This window comes from Eleginops maclovinus, chromosome 13, assembly GCF_036324505.1.
Source record: "Eleginops maclovinus isolate JMC-PN-2008 ecotype Puerto Natales chromosome 13, JC_Emac_rtc_rv5, whole genome shotgun sequence".
Classification (NCBI taxonomy): domain Eukaryota; kingdom Metazoa; phylum Chordata; class Actinopteri; order Perciformes; family Eleginopidae; genus Eleginops; species Eleginops maclovinus.
The window spans coordinates 19,670,303-19,690,911 of NC_086361.1; the positions used below are offsets into that span (position 1 = coordinate 19,670,303).

Genomic DNA, 20,609 nt, shown 5'->3' on the forward strand with positions numbered 1-20,609 from the left:
TCACATCCGCCAATGATTTCTGTTTTCTTAATGAGCCAGATGAGAACAGGAAAAGGAACAGAAGAAAAGTAACCCTTTTCTCCAAATGATTTCAAGCTTTCTTAATGACCCTGACGAGAATAGGTAAAGAAAGGAATCAAACAAACCCTATTCTCCAATCCCCCCAAATTGTGGTAAAGTGTCTTCCTCAAAGACACATCGGCATGTGAGCTTGACTCACGTCCGCCAGGGTCTTCTGTTTTCTTGGTAACCTAACTGCTAGAGAATTGGTAAAGAAACAGAAGAAAACCAACCCTATTCTCCAATCCCCCCAAATTGAGGTAAAGTGTCTTCCTCAAAGACACATCGGCATGTGAGCTTGACTCACGTCCGCCAGGGTCTTCTGTTTTCTTAGTAACCTACCTGCTAGAGAATAGGTAAAGAAACAGAAGAAAACCAACCCTATTCTCCAATACTGTGCAGACTTCCGCACATGACAAATTCCCTATCTGAAAACTTGACATATTACAAGTAGAGATGCTCACATCTCAAGAAGGCATCCAGCACAAGAGGGAAGAGAATTCTAGCATTCCAGAATGTCCATCTCTTAAAAGCACATTCGAACCATGGTCATCATTCTAAATGACCTGATATGGTCAAGATTCTAAATGACCTTATATGGTATAAATCATAAATGACCATATATGGACATCCTTTTGTCCCTCTGATAAGGCTTCCTTCATATTTTCATCATGTCATGGACCGAAATGTGCGGGTTTTAGGACACTAACTGCACTGAAATGTAAATAAATGGCAGAAAAACAACAACAACAACAAAAACAACAACAACACAATCACATATCTGACATAAAGCAATACACCAATTAAAATGACAAAACAATCAACTTATTCCATAACCAATTTGTTGATGTACCCCTTCATTGCCGCCTTCTATACAATTCTACAATCAATTGCAAAATGTTGTTTTCAGTTGATATGGCTGATTAAATATGAAGATGTATTTCTAATCATCAATTTGTCATTTTCTTTTAAATGTGAATATATGAATATCAATAAAAGTTTGACAGTAGGAATCAGTGTGGAGTACTGTTTTGGGGTTTACACTGTGTGGTTTGAAATTGGTTTTGTTTTTTTGGCATTTTCAGTTTCATTAATTAGAAAAGTTATCAAAAAAGTAATACAACTTAATAAATACCATTCATTCGTAGCTAACCTTCACCACATTTCAACGTAAGCGTTACACAGAAACAGTATCATCAGCGGTGGAAGAAAAAAAGGTATCTGTATCAAAATATACTTAAAGTACCAACAGTAGAAGTACTCCTTATGCTTAATGGCCCATTTCATAATTATATATATATATATGAAATGATGGGGATATGATTATTGATGGCAGTGTGTAAAGGTAGAACTAATTTCATTTCTTGTATGCTGATGGATATCTTAATTATCCTACAATTATAGATCATAGTTCTTTCAATAATGAATTTGTAATTAGTAATGATCTGAATCTAAAAAGGAACAAGTCACTTAATGCAGTCATGGAGTAAAAAAAAGACAATATTGTTTTCTAAAATGTAGTGGTGTAGCCTAGTACAAACTAACATAAACTGAGACTAAGGTACAAGTAGCTCAAAATTGTAACTCCAGTGCTGTATTAATTATTATTATTACACAATTTTAAAAGTATACTGGTGTAGTAGAGGCTGTTTATAACGTTGTAATACAGCATTTTTCGATTATAACTAAATCTTTGGTATAACAGTTTAAGTCATATGACTCAAATCACATGACTCGGAAATAAACCCCACCTCTCGTATCTGAATGGAGGACGCTTTTTAAAGCAACGACGTGATTGGTTGAGGGAGGACGTCAGTTACTTTTGGTCTTTGCGGTTAGTTATTTAATAACAAACGAAGGTTGCGAGTCATGGGTTTTTGTTTTAGTTTAGTCTGACTCCTGTTTTTCTGATCCCACAGTGGAAACAATGCGTTTGTACATCGCAGTGGTTCTTCTGTGGGCTGTAATAGGTAAGAGACTAAATGTACATTATGTTTTCAGTTAGCTACATGCTATAATAGCAGCTAGCATAGCAGTTAGTGCTATTACAGCGTGTTTACATGAAGGCTTTTGTTCAGATAACTTAAGGAATACTTTCAGGAATACGTGTTTTACAGCAGTAGTTCATACTCACAGTACATGCATTTCACTTATGGAGTTTATACTAATATATGTCTGCTTTAAAGACTTTTATTTTAAGACTATAACACCACTGTTGTGCAATATGTTCCTAGCTAATATTAGTATTTCTACTGGCTACTTCTTCTTGGGTAGTCCATTTCAACAAGAGTTTATATATTATTATTATTATGTAATTATTTGTATTTTATTTCAAATATAGTATTATGTGCATGGTTCTTTATGTAATAGTTGGTTATTTTTTTTAAATTTATTTTCTGCTCTATCTATACTGCTGTAACAATGTAAAGTTCCCCTCTGTTGGACGAATATTGGAATTCTGGTTAAATTAATGCCAAACTTCAGGCAAACATGTGTACATTTACACTTAATTTGCCTATTATGGCCGTCTGATGCATCCTACAATATAGCTTATGATACTGGGCCAAACTATATAAGCTACTCTTTGATTGGGTATGCATGTAGCACACAATCCTACATTTTATTGACTGAACTTTTCTCTTATACATGTGTAATAAGTCCTTGTGTTACATTGTTATTCCTTCCCTTTGCTAAATGCAATAGGAGGGATTGTGGGAAATAAAGTACTGGGAGCTATTATGTTTTTACTAATAGGTTTAAGTTGCAAAATGGCTTAATAATGTATAATATTTACTCAATACTGCTCCCAGTTGACCCATTATGTAGATTTTATATGAGTAGACAGCACATACTTTACTATCCTTTGGAAAACTACATAGCATGTGTGCAATAGTTTTAATCTTATAGTCTACAATATTTACTTTTATTGTTTTTATCTGCTTACTTTTATCTTTTTGCTGCTAAAACACTGCACATTTCCCACTTTCTGGGACTAATAAAGCATTCTCTTATCTTAATTGTTTAATTTCCTCACAAAATGACTCACAAAAGGCATCCATTCAATGTCTGCTATGGGGATAGCTTGTGTTAAAAAAAACAAACAAGAGTTTTTACCAAATTACAACATTCTCTTCTAGTTATTTGTCTTGAGCATTTTTAATTGACGAAGACACTGTACACATATTATCGCATGCATTGTGTTACGAGTGTTAAATAAATATCACTTTTTTTTAGCTGCAGAGGGAAAAGCAGTCCCTTCTCTTCCACATTTTGGGAACAGCTATCATGTCAAAGGTAAGCAGTGGCTGCATACTACACATTAGGGTCCTTTCCTTATAATGTAGTCTTATTACACAATAACATGTTTGACTTTTCTATTGCAGGAGTGATCTCTCTGCCCTATGCTGAGATCAAGGAGCCATTTGAGGCCTGGTTAGATCTAGCGGCAAAGTCCAGCCGAATAGACTACTACCATGGTAAGAAACCTCTTGACTGTTTCTCTTAAAGCTGACTCTGTGTTTTTCCTGCTTGGCTGGATGACTGATGAGAAACTGAAAACCTCTTGTGTCAGACCATTGTCACCGGGGCAGAACATAAGCACAAACAAAGAAGTGAAAAAGAAAGAATAAGCACTTCTGGAGAAGTTTTACTGTTACCTCGTGTTACAGCTCATATGACTTTGAGCCTGTTACTTTCTGTCTAAGATTATTTTGTAAGATTCTTCTTTTGTATCCTTACCATCATCATGAGGTAAAATGTCAGATTGATTTTTTCTCAGTTACTCAGTAAGGATTATACTATTTAAGTAGCCCAGTATCCCTAGTTATGCATTTTCCTCGTGGGGTTTCACAGTCTGTACATTGGGGGGAAATGGAAGTTTTAATATGAGTTTTAGTCATTAAAAGAAGTGGATAAGCAACTTATCAATTATTCTTTTTGCAACAGCTGTTCATTTCATTAAATTAACACTTCCAGATTGGGGATTATTTACAAAACATATTACCTAGGCAGCAGAGAGAGTTCTGAGGGGTTAACACACTAGGTTTAGAAATAAAACTGTTAAGTAAAGAAATAAAAGACTGGATGTAATTGCAAGCTATAATGATCATTTTATAATTTTTGTTTAGCTTTAATGTTCAAAAAGCTCTTTATTTTTCTCATACTGCCTGTGCTGCAGCCCCTCTTTTCACCCTCTGTCTGAAACCAGAGCCCAGCCTGCTCTGATCGGTAAGCTGACCGTCTCTGTTGCGATTGGTAAACTGCTTAAAGATGTCCTGCCCATTAGCATGGGTGTTACATAGTGATGTTAATATGTCGCGGATGAGTGTGTGGGAGAGAAACTAGAGGAAACTTTGGGAATGCAGAAAAACCCACACAACAGAAAAGGAGCTAACTGTTTAACTTCTCACATTGTTCATCAACAGGCCAGGTTTCAACCTACCAGCTGGGTGCAGAGCCGCAGTGGGGCGTTGCTTATAAAATCTCTCCAGAGACCACGGAGACGGAGCAGAACGTGATGAAGTGTTTCCAGACCAACGGAACCGCCGATGAAGCCGTCACAACGCAGGCGTCTCTGCCGGACGTGCAGGGCTTCCAGGTCTGTGACTGTAAAGACGGTGCAATATTTGAGCACCTAAATAAAAGCAGTTTTATAACCTTAAACAAACTTGAAGACTGTCACTTGTTGCCATGGTAATGAACCAAGGCACTTCCTAGATTATTTTACAGCATGGAAAAATAGAATAAAAAAAGAACTGCTGAAAAGACAACTGTTTACTTCCCCCATCGCGTTTCTATTCTGGACTTATTCAAATGTAACTTCAGACTGAACCCGAGCAGACAGATTTTAAAGCGGGTTGGCAGCCCTGCAGACCTCCAACTCGTTCTGTTTCAACAGGTCAGGACAGTGTGTGCGAATAAATGGCATCCATGAATACCTCTTCATGTGTGAGATTTGAGTTGGGGAGTCGGGAAAACTAGGCTATATACATTAAAACAGCATAAGTAGCATCATCCTCTTTACAGTGCCACTGTTAACTCATTTAAAAACAATTTAAAAAACAATGTCGCTGTTAAGAAGCAGATCTGACAATAAATACCTTCCTCACCTGTCGTTTAAAAATGTCCACTGAGTTTGGCTCTCTAACCTCCCATAGTTCCTGAGGATGGAGTACTATGGAGGCTCCCTGTGTGAAGTCTGGCAGAATGTGACCACTGTGGGTCACAAGAAGAACACCTACACACTGTGGGTGACACACTCCGAGCGAGGGGCAAACAGCAAGGAGGATCTAGCCACCCCGCTGCATTACGAGATGATGGGGTACAACACGCTGCTGGGCTCACATTACGACAAATACCTGGTGGACTACAAAGAGTTCAGCCCTCTTGTGGACCCCAAAGTCTTCTTTCTGCCTGAAGGTTAGTGCTCCGCTGTAGGTGCAAACATCAATCATTTTTATAAGTTTAAAAGGGGATAAAAACACACTTCTTTGGTTGTTTATTTTCTCACCCTACAGGGATGACCTGTGGGGGATTTCCTGGTCCGGGCGTGGAGCACCACATGTTGGCCAATCCAATGAAAGATCTCATCCACACCTCAGCGTCCGGCCACTCGGAGCGCATGTTCAACCATTTCAAGGACAAGTTTCAGCGTCAGTACAGCGATGAGAGAGAGCACGAGAAAAGAGAGCACGCTTTCGTTCAAAACCTCAGGTGAGAAGAACATCAGGTGCTTTATTCATATTTTATGCAGTTGCAAAAGTCTCTTCTTATATGAAATGGCACAACAACAACCAAACTATGTTGAATAAACAAGTTTTCTCACTGGAATTTTGTATTTTAATAAACTATTTTATTTGTATTATAGAACATACAAGATGCCACAATCCTATAAACCATGACAAAATAGGCCCACAGAGCGCAGAAATTAAGATAAAATAGCAACATACCTAAAAAGGTACGTTATAACAACAGTAATAAATGAAAATAAGAGGTTTTACCACGCAAGGCACAAATAACACTTAAAACAGGGACTTAAGTAGGGCTTTCTGTTAAAACAACATGAACTTCTTAAAGAAATCAGGCTAGCTTAATAGCAGTCCGTCATGGACGAAGTACTAGTTGAAATTGGAAGGTTTCTGATGACTGTCTTCTTGTTTCTGTAGGTATGTCCACTCAAAAAACCGAGCAGGGCTTCCCTTCTCTCTGGCTCTGAACTCTCTGTCGGATCGCACCATGTCGGAGCTGGCCACCATGAGGGGGAGGAAACGAGGAAAGACCCCAAACAGAGGGCTCCCCTTCCCCTCCAGGCTTTACCAAGGGGTGAACTTACCCGAGTCACTTGACTGGAGGCTTTACGGTACGTAAATATATATACCAAAGATGTTTCTTTCTTCCTGGAGTTCCTAGTTTTTACCTCCACTCATTGCAGGCGCTGTGACCCCGGTGAAGGACCAGGCCATCTGCGGCTCCTGCTGGAGCTTTGCCACCACTGGAGCAGTAGAGGGCGCTCTCTTCCTGAAGGTAAAGGACAGCTCTCCAGTGTTTCCATACTCCTTAGTGCTGTTTGAAGATCAGCATGGCGCTTCATGTTTGGGTTGATTTGCATCACAGTTACGTTTGGTGTTAATCTGTCGTTAGAACCTTTCTAAATATTAAGACGTGCTAAACTGTAACTTTAATCGTCCTTGTCGCTGTAGGAAAAGGAATTGGGTTTTAGGCAGAAAAAAATACAGCACATTTAATAGAAACAAAGAACATGATTAGTAGAACAGCACAAAAAGGGAAATGATCAAAATCAGGAAACCTTTATTTGTCCAAAGCAGGAAGCTTACTTTTACAGGAAAGTTAAAGTGAAAACTGAATGGCCCCTAGGGGATTAATAAACCTTGATCCGTCTTCAAAATAAATGAAGTATGCTTATTATAAATGATACAAGACTTAATCATGGTATTCAATTTTAAACTCCTAAAATAAATAGTCAAATATAATTGCTGCACTCCTCTGTGAAAGGTTGGGCTGACCATCCGAGTCTGTTTTCGCTCGCCTTAGTGAAATGATGATGCATGTGATGCTCTTTATTTGAGTTGCAGCCCTCCTGTTGTGTCCTTAAAGTCCCCCCTTCTAAACAAGTCCCGTCCTTCAGAGGAGTGTGGGGGGGGGGGGGGGGGGGGGGGGTCCACAAGAAGAGTCATTGTTCCACCCTCACTTTAGACAGACGTGTATCGGCTCCAGGCTGCCTCAATACCGTGCACGGCAAAGCTCAAAGACATTCCTTTTCTGTTGTTGCCAAGCACCTCGATCCCATCATTGGACGGTGTATTATGGGATGTGAAGGCTCCCCATTGAAATGCCCAAATTATTCGACTCTTTCACACAAACACTCCTGATTTCGTCCCTTGCCTTGACCAGAAGCTGTAAGTGATTGAGTCTTGTTGATAGACCGACTGCAGGGAAAAGGTGGCAGAAGGGTTGTTATTATAAAATATACAGTTTTGTTGTGATGAAAGCATGGTTATCATAGTTTTATTTTATTGTTTCTGAAAGAAAATGGAGAAAAGTCCTATCTTTTAATATTTACTTTCAAATATTCAGCCGTTTTACTAAAATGACTAGAGATTTCTCACTTGAAATGGTGGCACAGACAAGACGCATGCAGTCTCTATGAATGCATATCTAGTGTTTGCAGTTACAGTTGGATTAGGCGAGGAGATAGTACTGTTGTGAAGCCCCAGCAGTTTATCTTTATACCTTTGCCAGCAACGCAGCAGCAAGTGACCTGCAGGCTGCAGACAGACAGGTTCATAAACAGAGCCACTCCACAGGGGCCAATTTTATATTTTCTTCTCGGTAACCTCACAGCATCTGCACAGTAACCTGGAGATGCAACCCAACAGCTGGTGTACAACATGTCCCGACTGAACTTTATTGTCCTAAACCATGAACTTTTCTGCCTCAGAGAATATGAATCATGCCAAGATCGTGTTGTGTCTCGTTAGCTTGATTTCCCCTCCTTGGTTGTCCCTCCCCTTGACCTGATTAACTGCCCCGCCATTATTGTTTACACCTGTGTTCACCTTGTATATTTAAGCTGTGTTTGTCTCTGTGCCCAGTGCCAGATCGTTTTGAGTTGTCACCACGCTAGTGTGCGTTATGCTTAGACCTTTGTGACTATGGAATATTACCTCTAGTAAAAAACCTTTTTTGGAAACTCTTTTTGTCGTGCTTTTGGGGTTTATCATTTTATTGTGCCCCAGACGTAACGGATCTCTAATGTGAGTGTGGTCATGTTTTGCTCTCTTGTTTTTTCAGACGGGCTCTCAGCAGGTTCTGTCCCAGCAGATGCTGGTGGACTGCTCCTGGGGTTTCGGCAATAACGGCTGTGATGGAGGAGAGGAGTGGAGAGGATACGAGTGGATCATGAAACATGGAGGCATCGCCACAACAGAAACCTACGGAGCCTACATGGGGATGGTGAGGTTAATCCAAAATATGCAGCCTGTATGCGCTACCTGAAATGTTGGCCCCCTGTTCCCTTAATTCTAACATGATCAAACATTATTAGGCAAATATTTACTTGTGTGTTCACTCTGAGAAATTAAAGTAGCTGCATTGTCGCTGAAAACTTGTTTAGGCCTTCATTTATCTTGATGAGGAAAATCCTAAATCAATTAGGAAATAGATCTGACCGATAAGCAGAACCACATTTCTTACCTGCTGCTACATGAACTCAGTGTTAAATTGTCTGCCTTCCTCTCTGAACAGAATGGATTCTGCCATGTGAACGCGTCCCTGCTTACTGCACAAATCAAGAGCTACACCAACGTCACGTCAGGAGATGCAGAGGCCCTTAAGCTGGCGCTCTTCAAAAACGGGCCGGTGGCCGTTAGCATCGATGCCGGGCACCGGTCGTTTGTGTTCTACAGCCACGGCGTCTACTATGAACCGGCCTGTGGTGAGTTTACATCGCCCCGGTGCTCACAATTTTTGCAGCAACACCGATCTTGTTCTTTAACTCGTTTCTGGTGTTTTTCAGGTAACACCACGGCTGATTTGGATCATGCTGTGCTTGCAGTGGGATACGGCACCCTGAGCGGGGAGTCTTACTGGTTGGTAAAGAACTCATGGTCCACATACTGGGGCAATGACGGCTACATCCTCATGTCTATGAAGGACAACAACTGCGGGGTCACCACTGATGCTACATACGTCACACTGGCATAGATTTACACATTTCTGCTGTGTAGTTATGAGTTAAAGCCACTATGCGAGTGCCTGAGAGTGAATGCTGCCTGATATCAGACGTGTTGAGCTGCTTTGTGATGGTTATGTGTTGCTGTGGAATGACAGGGTGAAATAAGAGGCTGCACAAAACAAGCTCACGTTTCCAAACAGGTTTTAACAAGTTTATTGCTAGTGCCACATATCTGCAGTGCCTTCAATTCAGTTGTACATTTTGTCACATTTTCATTTGTTCTCGTGCTTTTGATGTTGCACTCAAATGCAGTGGTCTGGAATCAATGCGATAAAGAAGTTACAAAGTGTTATGGCTTCCGGGACCCTTTTCTTGGTAAACAATCATGTTCAAACGCTGTTGGGCAGCTGTAATGCATGCTTTGTAGAGTCACGCACTAGCAAAAGGATTCACTGACTTCCTGGCGATGGGAATAATATATTTTGGAGAATCAAATCTTTTTGAGTCTTTTTCTCGAGGGACATTGCATAATGCATAACCAATACTTCTGATGCATGCCATTTGATGTATCACAAATTCTTATTCATAACAATAACAGCCCTTAAAAACGTAATAGAAAAAGTCAAAAGATATTTCACAGATCCATGTCATGATACAGATCCATTGTACATCTCAGTTTAAGTCGATATGATAAAGACAGCAAACCTTTACAAACGATGCTGATATCAAATATATTTTCACATGCTCATCACAAAAACATCCAAAAGTATCCGTAAAAAACAGCAACTGAGCTACGCAAGTCTGACAAAACGCTACTTTAATAAAGGTAACTAGTGCATGCAATCTCACTCGACTAGCTTTATTTCTCTTGGCTTGAGAGTAAAGAAAACGAGGCAGTTTGCTTTTTCAATACAGCAGTAAAGTACCACAATGGTATTCCAACAACAGTCCACAGACATGGTACACTTTTTATATAAAAATATCGTACGAGTTCTTTTAATAACAAATCCTTCAGTCCTGAAAAAGATGACGTTAATGCAATCATGCAATCTGGGTCTTCCTGCAAACTCTGATGGGGAGCTATTTATTCTGTCTCACCACGTATGTCAAGTACATATAACCACTTCTCGAGAACATTGTAAAGCAAGATTTCATTTTCAAAAACTGTAGGCTGTTAAATCTTCTTCGTCAGCAAATATAAAAGCATGATTTGTGCGTTTCAGTTTGGTGTGTTTGCATAGAGCTCCTAATGTATTGCATAGAGGGTTTAACGTTAACACTACAGGTGAAGGGGTAGAGCATTTGAACTATTAGATATCACCGGCACATTTCCCCTTAAGGAAATGATTTTGACATATGACATGTTTTTCTGAAATCTTTCTTTAAATGTGCAAATTGAACTCATTTATAAAACTTCTATAGTTGACTGAAATTGTTCTTTGTATATCAAGGAAATGGTTTGATTAAACGTGCAAATGGTTCATTAACAAATGCTAATTTAGGAGGAATCTAGAGATGACAATATACAAAGTTTAGTAAAGTAAACCCCTAATGTGTAATAGAAGCAGAATAGCCCCAAATCTCAATATCAACCAGTGGATGTGAGGAAGTCTGTAGTGTCTCTTGTTAAGTACAGTACCTGGTAACAAAGGTGAGGTTGTTGTATTTATGTGAATAATTGAATTTTGGCACATTTCACACACAGTTAGACCTGGCCTGCGAGGCGTTTTAGCTCCTGCTCTTCAGTGCAGCTTGCTGATTGGCTCATCTCCTCAGATATCTCAGCCTTCTCGATGCTGGAAGGCGATAGAAAACCCACAAAGAACACACTGAGCTTTCTGCAGATGTTTCAGGATTCACAAATGAGTGCTAAAGAGCTTCAAGAACATTGTGGTACCTCATGTCCCAGTTCTCTGCGTCCTCCAGCGTGTCAGGCAGGGGTCTGTCGGCCGTTTCGGGCAGCGCCAGGGCCAGGAAAGCCCCGAGCAGCGGGGTGGTACCGAAGATGAGCAGAGGTGTAGTGGCGCTTTGGCTGTGGAGCATGTTTATCATGGGAGCCAACACACCGCCCATCCTTGCAAACATGCAGGATACACCTATTCCTGTTTGCCTGAACACAAGGACGGAACGGTTAGGAACAAGATGATTGGAAAAATCTGAATTTATTAGGTATTGAGAAAGTTAAAGAGCCTATTGTTCTTTTGGGGGTTTCGCCCCACGTAGTAAATAGGTTTGTAATTTACATAAAATAACAAACACGTGTATTGAGTTAAACTTAGCGTTTCATAAGTAAAGCTTCATGTAAGGCGTTACAGAAAATCACTTTGGGATCATTTTGGATGTGAAAAGTGATTGAAACTGTATGAACATGTCTTACCGAAGCACAGTGGGGAATATCTCAGCAGTGTACACATAGATCACAGCAAAGGAAGCTGTTATGCCAAACTTTCCCACCATGGCAAGACCAGCCTGGACATTGGGATAATCTACAGGCGGAGATGAGACACTTGAGTATCAGTTTTATGAGTATGAGATAAAGGTTTGGAGAACACAGAAAGAAATGAAATGCACCTGCAGGGACGGTGAGAATGAGCAGACAGGCGAGGCCTCCGACAGCCAGAAATCCACTTTGGGAGAGTCTGCGACTGAAGGGCAGGACGAGCAGGACGAGCAGGACGACAGTACGAGCCGGAATCTCAACCAACCCGAACACAAACTGGGTCAGATAGATGTCCGTCCCCAGCCTGGACACACCCAGGGAGAGGCCGTAATACACCAGTACATTCACAAACCTGGGGTGTGACGGAGGGAGAGAGAGAAATGAGACAGCCAAAGGAACATAGAATGATTTGTTATTGATTAGACATGAACTGTAAAGCATGTGTGAATACATGAGAACCCTACCAGATGTAGAACAAGATGAAAGCCCTCTTTCTCATTTGAGGAGTTCTTACGAGATCCACAGCTGAGTAACTTTGCTTCCCTCCACTTAACTTCTCAACCTGGAAACAGTAAAAACAAAAACCTTTGAAGACAATGCTGGTGATATTATACTTTTATTTTATTTCTATCAAATCCAAGTATTAACTCTGAAGCCAAAGCACGAGGCGTGTTATAGAGTCGTATAGCTAAATGTACACTACTAAAAACACATACATTATCCCAGCTGTTGCAGTGAGTGTTCCTTTGTTGGTATGACCTTGGGTACTGTGCGTTATTTTGAGAAAATTCCACCTACATACCTGTCCTGCTATAAATACTCACTAGAATGCCAAAAGTGTATTCTTCCATTCTTCTACTCTTGTTCTAAAGAGGACAACTTAAACTCATGTTTGTATTTAGTGCCTCTACTGGGACATGTCTCCATGCTTTAATGGTCAGAAAGCTCTTTATTTTTCTCATGCTGCCTGTGCTGCAGCACCTCTTTTCACCCTCTGTCTGAAACCAGAGCCCAGTCTGCTCCGTTAGCTGGCGGGCTCTGTCGAGATGTCCCACCCATTAGCCTATCATTTACAATGTGTTGGAGCACTAGTCAATAGAAGAGCGAGTGTTACATAGTAATGTCAATATGTATGTACAGCAATTGGGCTTCTTCAATAACATTTACTCAAGACTACACATTTGTGAAAAGGAAAATAGTGAGCAAACTCGAAACAATATATCATTTTGTAACACTCCCATCTTGGCATGATTTTAACTCTGAATTATGCAGTGTAGGGAAAAGTATAAGGAAATGGACAAGCAAATTCTAAAAAAGATTATTCTTTATCAGGTGTGACTGCAGACAAAAGATGCAATAAATAGCTCAGATAGCAGTCAGTTATGAAATGCAGAGAGACACACTTGTACAGCAGGAGGTAAGACACGGCCGTTCACGAGTGCTGCTTTGCGGAGGAGTGTGATGGCTTCCTCCCCTCTGTCGTTTGCCAACAACCATCGGGCCGACTGAGGAATAACCCTGACAGACAGAAAGAGAGCAGACAAGGGGAGAAGGGAGAGGAAAAGTGCCACAAATAAGAGTAGGACAGGAAATGATAATCACAAAGAGGGCATTCATTGACTCGTGAAGAAATGTTTGAATAAACATTTGGTTTAATGTTCAGGTGCTTGTTGAATTTCCCACCATATATAGAAGATGAGCAGGAAACCGGGGACCGATATAGCCAGTTGCAACTTTCTCCAGTCTCGTATCAAGTATGCCACGCCCGCTAGCAGCATGTAGCCCAGACCAAATGCATAGTCGGTGATTATACCGGCCAGCATGCGTCTCTTGGTGCAAGTCCACTCAGTGCCTTGGGAAAAACAGTGCAGGTTTTGGAAGGAGAGGAGAGGAGAGAGGAGGATTTATGAGAGAGGGTTAAACAGGGGTTGTGGTGTGGAGCTTTGAAGTTGTGGAAAGAGTGGCAAGGGTTTGTGTTGTGGGATTAGACAAAGAAAGCATGAGCAATTATAACACTGTACAATAGGTGTAGGTTTGACAAAGGAGATGTCCAGCCACTGCTTCTTGACTGACAGTAAAGAATTATCTCTGCTAGCAACGGTACAGAGGATATGTTATGTTAAGATCCAGGTTCATGTAGACCATTTACATGCACAAAAACATATCCCAAAAAGCATAATAGTGCCCCTTTAATTGTCATTGGAAATTCATAATTCACACGTGAGAAGTCTGTTGAGTGTAAGTACCGAGCACAAAGGCGTTGATGATGACTCCCGATATCGTGGTGCCAACTAGAAAGCGTAAAGTCACATAGATGGGGAAGTTGGGTGCAAAGGCCACGGCGACTCCAAACAATGTCTGCAGAGCAATGGACAGCAGCAGGATGAAACGTCGGCCGTACCTTACACAGAGAGAGGAGCAGTCATGAGTTTGCTCATGCAAACCATCCAACCATGACTGTGACAGGGTGAGCTAAACAGACAAGTGTTACTGTGAGAAGATGCAAAGCCTGCAGGAATATCAATAAGATGTGAGTGTTAGTGCCTCATGGAGATTTGAATGCTGTCTGTCACTATAGCTAAATAACTGATAAAAATAAATGCATTACTGGAGATAATTATAATGCTCAGTATTGTTCAAGGTTCAACAGTTTTTATTATCACGTGCACAGTCACTACAGTGTAGTTAATGGCAATGACAATCTTTAGTCACGAGCTCCTCCAACAATCCAACATATAATGAAAGGACATATGATTACGTATATTATAAGTGATCAAATAGAATAGAAATAATAAAATAAATCTAAAAAGTAGTGCATAATCAAACAGAGTAGTTTGAACTAGAGTGAAATAGTGCAGGCATTTGTTTTTACATCAGTCTATAACTAGTGCAGATGAAGTAAATATCCCTGTCAGAAAAACAATAAACACCATAAGCTAAATTATGCAAGGAATGTTGAAAGTGGTCGAGTATGCAGGTTTCTACACATGTACATGTAATAGAATTAAATATACAAGTACAGAATGCAAGTTCAGATGAAATATTGCACAGTGAAGTGGAATTAAATACTGTTTGTTCTGTTAGTAACTATTAAGATAGCAAATTAAATAAATAGTGCGACGCAAACAGAACATTTTTGGGTTATGGAGGCACTTCACAGAGCTCAGGTGTTTAGCAGTCTTATTGTCTGTGTGAACTGCTTGCTAAGGTTGGTTGGCCCTCTCTCTTTGTATCAGATAGGCATTGTAGACACTGGGTTTTATTTAGTTATTAGTCACTTTCTTTACAGTGTTGTTGACTTTTAATGTGGGCCCTTATCAAACCTTTGACATATGGGCCACTTGTGCAAAATGCTCAGTACTTCAAGGGTCAGAACCTGCATCTAAATGCTTTGATGCTGACTTTCTGACGGCTGATGGTCTGGCTGAGCGTTGTAGAGGCCTCAGGATTAGGAACGAGAAACAAAGCCATAGGCTACCTGTCAGCCATGGCTCCAAACACCACTGACCCCACCAGCAGACCGAACATGTAGACAGATGACCCGAGACTGTTCAGTCCCGCCCTGTCACACACCAGGTCCCACTGTTATTAGGGAAGGAAACACAGAATAGGTTACACTTTTATTTTTCCATCAATGGACTGCTGCAAAGCTGGATCACTGAATGTGTTGATGGTGGAGGAGAACTGGCACCTCTCCAGCTACCAGCTCACTCCATTTTTTTTTTGGTCCGATCGGGACGTGAACCGGCGACCCTTCGGTCCCAAGACCAAGTCCAAGTCCCTACTGACTGAGCCACTGCCGCCTCAAAAAAAGCTCACTGTGGCAAATACCAGATTCACTAAAGAAAGGCAGTATTTTTTGTTGTTGTGTCAAAATGAAGAGTAAATACCCTTAAACCATACATATATACCAGTCTTTGCTATTTCGAGGTCTTACTTCGCTTGTTTGTGCTCACCTTGCTTTCATTTTCAGTACAAACATCATGTTTCAATGTCATGTATTTTGATTTCCTAATGACTAAAAAAGCAAGCAACACAGAGACAAAAGAATTGCAATAAAATGTGCACAACATCAGCTTGTTATGTACCTCGGTGACTGTGGTACTTTGGAAAGTCTCCTTGCTGTACACCCAGCCCGGTGCACATGGGACACGCTCAGTCCAGTTGACATCCGAAGAGAAACAGGAGGAATCCGAGAGGCTGAAGTTTCCACTGAGTGTACCCGGGAATGAGGACTGATTCCCGGTCACTGAGTTGGAGCTCTCTCGGCAGTGGTGGGGCGGCGTGGATCCCGTGAATATGCTCACCATCATGTGGAAGGCGAGGAGGATCTGTGGTAAACAAATCCATATGTACAGAATTTTCTGATACCTTCCGAAGCCTCCGATTGCAGACAGGATCTGGTCGAAATTCATTTTGGGGAAATGTAGGACAATTTGGAGAAGCTGGAAGGCTAAGTGTTGACAGCCAGCAGACAATAGCCTGAAACAGAGTGGGGAGCTGTGGCTGCTTCCTCAGGACGTAAACAAGGACATATACTCCCATGTGCTGCTAGTACAGCTGCTGTCTTCCAACATGACCCATCTTCAGCAATCTGCAGAAGTGTAAAGATTTCTCTGGTTCTCCAAAATTTTGGAAAGCAGCTGCTTTCCAAAATGTTTATCTAGATAACAACTTCTTAAAAAATGAAATGCGAAATCGCATTTCAAAAATTTGGAAAGCAGCTGCTTTCCAAATTTCCAGCAGCTGCTTTCCAAATGTTTTATCTAGATAACAACAACTTCTTAAAAAATGAAATGCGAAATCGTCATTGGAAGTGGGAAAAAAGGTACGTAAACAGTAAAGTGACTGCTTTGACTCTCTCGCTGTGTCCCACACGGTTCAAAATCTGGTGAAATGCACAGGTTTTGTAAGGAGCAATGAGGAGCGCGTATGTAACCGTAGGGCAGGGCTGTAGCCTGGTTACAAAACGTCCTAACCCCCACTCCAGTGCAACATAACACCACTAACGCACTGGTTATTATCATGCCTTTTCTTAATGCAAACGATGGAAGCATCAATTGGACTTGCCTTTCAAAATTTTGAATTAAAATGCCGATTGTTAATGTGTGGTAAACACAACACATCTCCGCCAAGAATCTGTGAGAAACAGTGTGTGGGGATATCCTCTTTGGCCCTCTGCTGCCCTCTCCTGCTGGAAGATTGCATTACAGTGAGACCTCTTCTCTGACCTCGGTCTGCCATCACTGATACTGGAAGATAATGTAGGGGGTCATAAATTACAATGGTATCTTATTTTGCTTCACAGTGCCAAAATAATATGGTTAAATATGTGGTTTGCACATGCGAAAACATAAATTATGAGATTAACTGGTGTAATTTATACTGTGGTTATGTCATAACCACTTTTCTTAAAAAGACTGAGTTTGTCCCTATTAGTATTTGATCCTTAGAGGGCAATTTAAATTCTCAATGTCATCCGATTTAACTTCCAGTTGCTTGTTTTAGTTGATTAATTTGTTTCAAATTAATATATTATATTTATTAATTTGACTTATTTGGCTTTTTATCATTCGTGTTCTTATCTGTTCTTATTTGTGATTTTGTAATGCCTTTTATTTGGACATGTTGAAATACAGTTTTATGATGTGTTTAACATATTGACTGTGTTATGCTTAGAACTCGACACCAAGACCAAAGAATAATGAAAGAACAAGGACCAAAAGTACAAGGTTACTCTTCATTCACTATGCAGAACTTAATGTATTATAATATATTACAATGAGACATGTCTTTTCTCGGGCCAGTTATAACATGGTCAGGTCCACAGCAGTCTGATTGAGGAATGGCTGACTCTGCATGCTATTCTGGACAACAATGGCTCCTCTCTCTACAGTCTAGTTTGTGGGAGGCAATCACTGCAGATTCAAAAAAAAAAAAGAGCCTATTTTACATTCAGTTTGTCAATTGAAAGATGTTTGTTAGTGCATCATTATCTTCCTCACCTTGCCGGAGTGTACTGTCTATATGCTCATATGTAGTAACAACAAATATTAAGTTGAACAAGTAAAATATTTGAAAGGTTTTAATGTTCAATTGTGTTTCACATTTTACACATTGTTTGTATATTTATGGCCTCTTCCTGTTGTGGGTGCTCGTGACGTAACTGATTCTGGTTTGGGTGTCTGGGTGGCAAGTCAGATATATTTTAACCGGAAGTGATTAGAAACAAAGGGGTTCGTTATAAAATAAAAGCACAAAAATGGCATTTAAAAAGGTCCAAATAAAAATGAGGAGGTTCTGTCGGCCTATATTGCATTTTAAAGCTATAAATATATCATGTAATAAGGAAATTGAGGTGAAACAAAACTAGTAGAGTACACATTCACAGAAAAAACTATAGCCTACTATGGCTTTCTGAGCCAATACATAGAAAGAAATAAAATAATCCAAATGGAAATAAATATATAAACAGATTTATAAAACAAAATAAGAGAATATAGATAAATATATATATATAAAATGTTTGGAACCTGAGAGAATATTTTATTTGGGAGATCATATAGAACATTTTCACTTTTGAGACAAATTACGCCACACTAAGAATCCTTAAGATACATTTTCCTTATTTATTTTGTTGTGTTTTTTAAAATTTCTTCTCTGATCAGGGTTTTATTTTGAAGGCGGAGAACAGAAGCTTCACAGGGAGGGAGGCTCCGGAGAGAGTGAGACAAGAGGCAGAGACAGAGACAGAGGGAGATGGCTGAAGGGAAGGGAGAGTGGACCGGGTCAAGAACGACTTTGGGAACCAGACTAAGGTGACCTTGATCCTGCAGAGCTGTGTTCAGAGTCCAGAGAAATAAATAAAAATCCCAGCGATCCGCACAAACTGCTGACAGGACACGTTTCATCTCCAATCATCAATATCCGCTAATTCCTCCCTGAAGGATTACCAAACTCATCATTTTGGGGGGGATTTCTGATAAAGGAAACGCTTTGGATCAGTCCCTGCTGAGTGTGAGTATGTTTCTGCAGATTTTCAATGGCGATGTCATGCATCATAGGGTCAGCTGGTCATGTTCTGACACGCTGATTGTGCTACTGTAAGGACACGATTAAAAAAAACCGTCCAAATCCGTGCTGAGAGATCCTGATGGAGATGAAGCCACGCCCTCAGACAGCATTCAAATAGTAGTGTTATGCTGTTTAAACCACATGCACGGATGAACGCTGGCCTATTTACAGGGATCCAGCCAGCAGCACCATCAGCAGCAGCAGCAGCTTGCAGCATTCTCTGCAGGACAGTAGCATTTTTTTTTTTTTTTACTAATAGAGGATATCAAATAAGCCTTAGACATGTGCTTTCTAATATATATCTTATGTACAGCTTTAATTTTGGATTAAAGAGGAAACACGCCTTACATATTTGTCCTCAATGTAAGATTCCCAACTAAAGATCAGTCATTATTTTCTTAGTTATCAAAAAAATAGATATTTTATCAATCCTAAAGTCTGTTGTTTCTGGTCTAATCCATGCTAAAGTATATATTATATTATAAGATATCTTAAATAATGTTTACCTGCAAAAAACTTAGGAGGAGAAGGAGTTATTGCATGTTGGCATGTTATGGTTGAGTTGAATAAGGGCAGTGATTTAGGACTGTTAAAAATGCATGATTTATATTCCCAAAGAGGCATGTGCGTGTTTTTACAGTTTTGAAACTGAAAATGATCTCTTATCCACAGATTAGGTAATACAGGAAGTGCCCTTTGAGAAGGTTTAACACAACGGGACAAACAGAGAGTAAAATATAAGCTGCCGCAATGAAAAAGGCGTCCCAAGGTTGCGATGCTGCTGCACAGAGAACAGAAGCATTGGCCAAAGCGTCTGGTCATTTTTTTATGATGGTGTGTCATGCATGTGCTTGAAGCATTTGATGTCAGGGGCACTCATACATCACCACCTGTCTTTTATCCTGTGCTAGTACAGAGGCAGGAACCTATTCCTGATCTGGCTACAGAGGACACACAAACACTCACACACACCTTTTTCTCTTTCGTCTCTATTTTTATTCTGCTCCGCATCGCGAGCCGTTTGATGTGACAGGCAGGTGAATTTCATGATCCGATCTGTGGTGTGTTTACTGACTGAAGCCTGCTGAAACACTGAGCCCTGCAGAATCAAGACAATGCAAGGTCGCTATGCACAAGCACCACTGCATCTACTTCAGATAGTAGACTCAGGATGTACAACTTTATTAGTCTGTGTTGTGAGGAGGGCCTCCCTGTGAGACTGAGTCAGGAGATTGCTGCAGGGATTGCCACTGGTTCCAGAATTATCTTTGAAGGGTCCCTATTATGCTCATTTTCAGGTTCATTTTTCTAGTTTGTGTCTCTACTGTTTCATGTCTCCATGCTTTAATGTTCAAAAAGCTCTTTATTTTTCTCGTACTGCCTGTGCTGCAGCACCTCTTTTCACCCTCGGTCTGAAATCAGAGCCCATTCTGCTCTGATTGGTTAGCTGGCTGGCTCAGTTGTTATTGGTTGGTCAACCACTAAGAGAATTCCTGCCCCCTAGCCCCCTGGAGCATTAGCCAATAGAAGCGGAAGGGTTACATAGTGATGTCATTATGTTATTTAAATAAACAATGCACTCAAATCGATGCGTTTTTGGCAGGGGGCGAGTGTTATTGCTAATAATAGCATGTCAAAATGGACATTATTTAGTGAACCAAATACAAAATACAAATAATAATAATAGTTATTATCTTAAAAATGCACATTAATACATAAATATTAAGTAAATGGACTTAGTAAACATCTATCTAACATTTTTTATAAAACTTATCATGACTTCTTTCCATGCATGAAGCTACTGTCCTGTGCTTTGGCTTCTACTGAACTTCCAATAGTCCA

The 20,609-nt window shown here is 40.3% G+C and overlaps 2 protein-coding genes across 2 annotated transcripts; one reads left to right on the plus strand and one right to left on the minus strand.

The window, feature by feature from the left end:
* The first annotated feature begins 1,830 nt into the window (after nt 1-1,830).
* zgc:110239 (uncharacterized protein LOC550326 homolog) lies at nt 1,831-9,602 on the plus strand. The gene is made up of 11 exons (XM_063899222.1): nt 1,831-2,030; nt 3,295-3,354; nt 3,444-3,536; nt 4,485-4,657; nt 5,217-5,478; nt 5,577-5,772; nt 6,225-6,418; nt 6,491-6,582; nt 8,371-8,532; nt 8,824-9,013; nt 9,095-9,602. Exons 1-11 carry the CDS (start codon nt 1,988-1,990, stop codon nt 9,280-9,282), a joined length of 1,653 nt encoding a protein of 550 aa, XP_063755292.1. The 5' UTR covers nt 1,831-1,987; the 3' UTR covers nt 9,283-9,602.
* si:dkey-166k12.1 (solute carrier family 22 member 6-B) lies at nt 9,445-16,584 on the minus strand. Its single transcript, XM_063899223.1, has 10 exons — nt 15,782-16,584; nt 15,172-15,275; nt 13,940-14,094; nt 13,377-13,545; nt 13,097-13,211; nt 12,158-12,255; nt 11,825-12,045; nt 11,631-11,739; nt 11,151-11,363; nt 9,445-11,049 (listed from the first exon to the last, which is right to left on the minus strand). The coding sequence occupies exons 1-10, from the start codon at nt 16,106-16,108 to the stop codon at nt 10,959-10,961; spliced, it is 1,602 nt and encodes a 533-aa protein (XP_063755293.1). The 5' UTR covers nt 16,109-16,584; the 3' UTR covers nt 9,445-10,958.
* Between the last annotated feature and the right edge of the window lie 4,025 nt (nt 16,585-20,609).

Excerpts from the sequence above, each read along its gene's own strand:
- si:dkey-166k12.1 (XM_063899223.1), bottom strand. The coding sequence starts at position 16,108 with ATGAATTTCGACCAGATCCTGTCTGCAATCGGAGGCTTCGGAAGGTAT. Across the intron at positions 15,276-15,781 it reads AAAGTACCACAGTCACCGAG|TGGGACCTGGTGTGTGACAG; the intron begins GTACATAACAAG and ends CCCTAATAACAG. Across the intron at positions 12,256-13,096 it reads TCTTACCTCCTGCTGTACAA|GTTGAGAAGTTAAGTGGAGG; the intron begins GTGTGTCTCTCT and ends TACTGTTTCCAG.
- zgc:110239 (XM_063899222.1), top strand. The coding sequence starts at position 1,988 with ATGCGTTTGTACATCGCAGTGGTTCTTCTGTGGGCTGTAATAG. Across the intron at positions 2,031-3,294 it reads TCTTCTGTGGGCTGTAATAG|CTGCAGAGGGAAAAGCAGTC; the intron begins GTAAGAGACTAA and ends ACTTTTTTTTAG. Across the intron at positions 6,583-8,370 it reads AGGGCGCTCTCTTCCTGAAG|ACGGGCTCTCAGCAGGTTCT; the intron begins GTAAAGGACAGC and ends TTGTTTTTTCAG.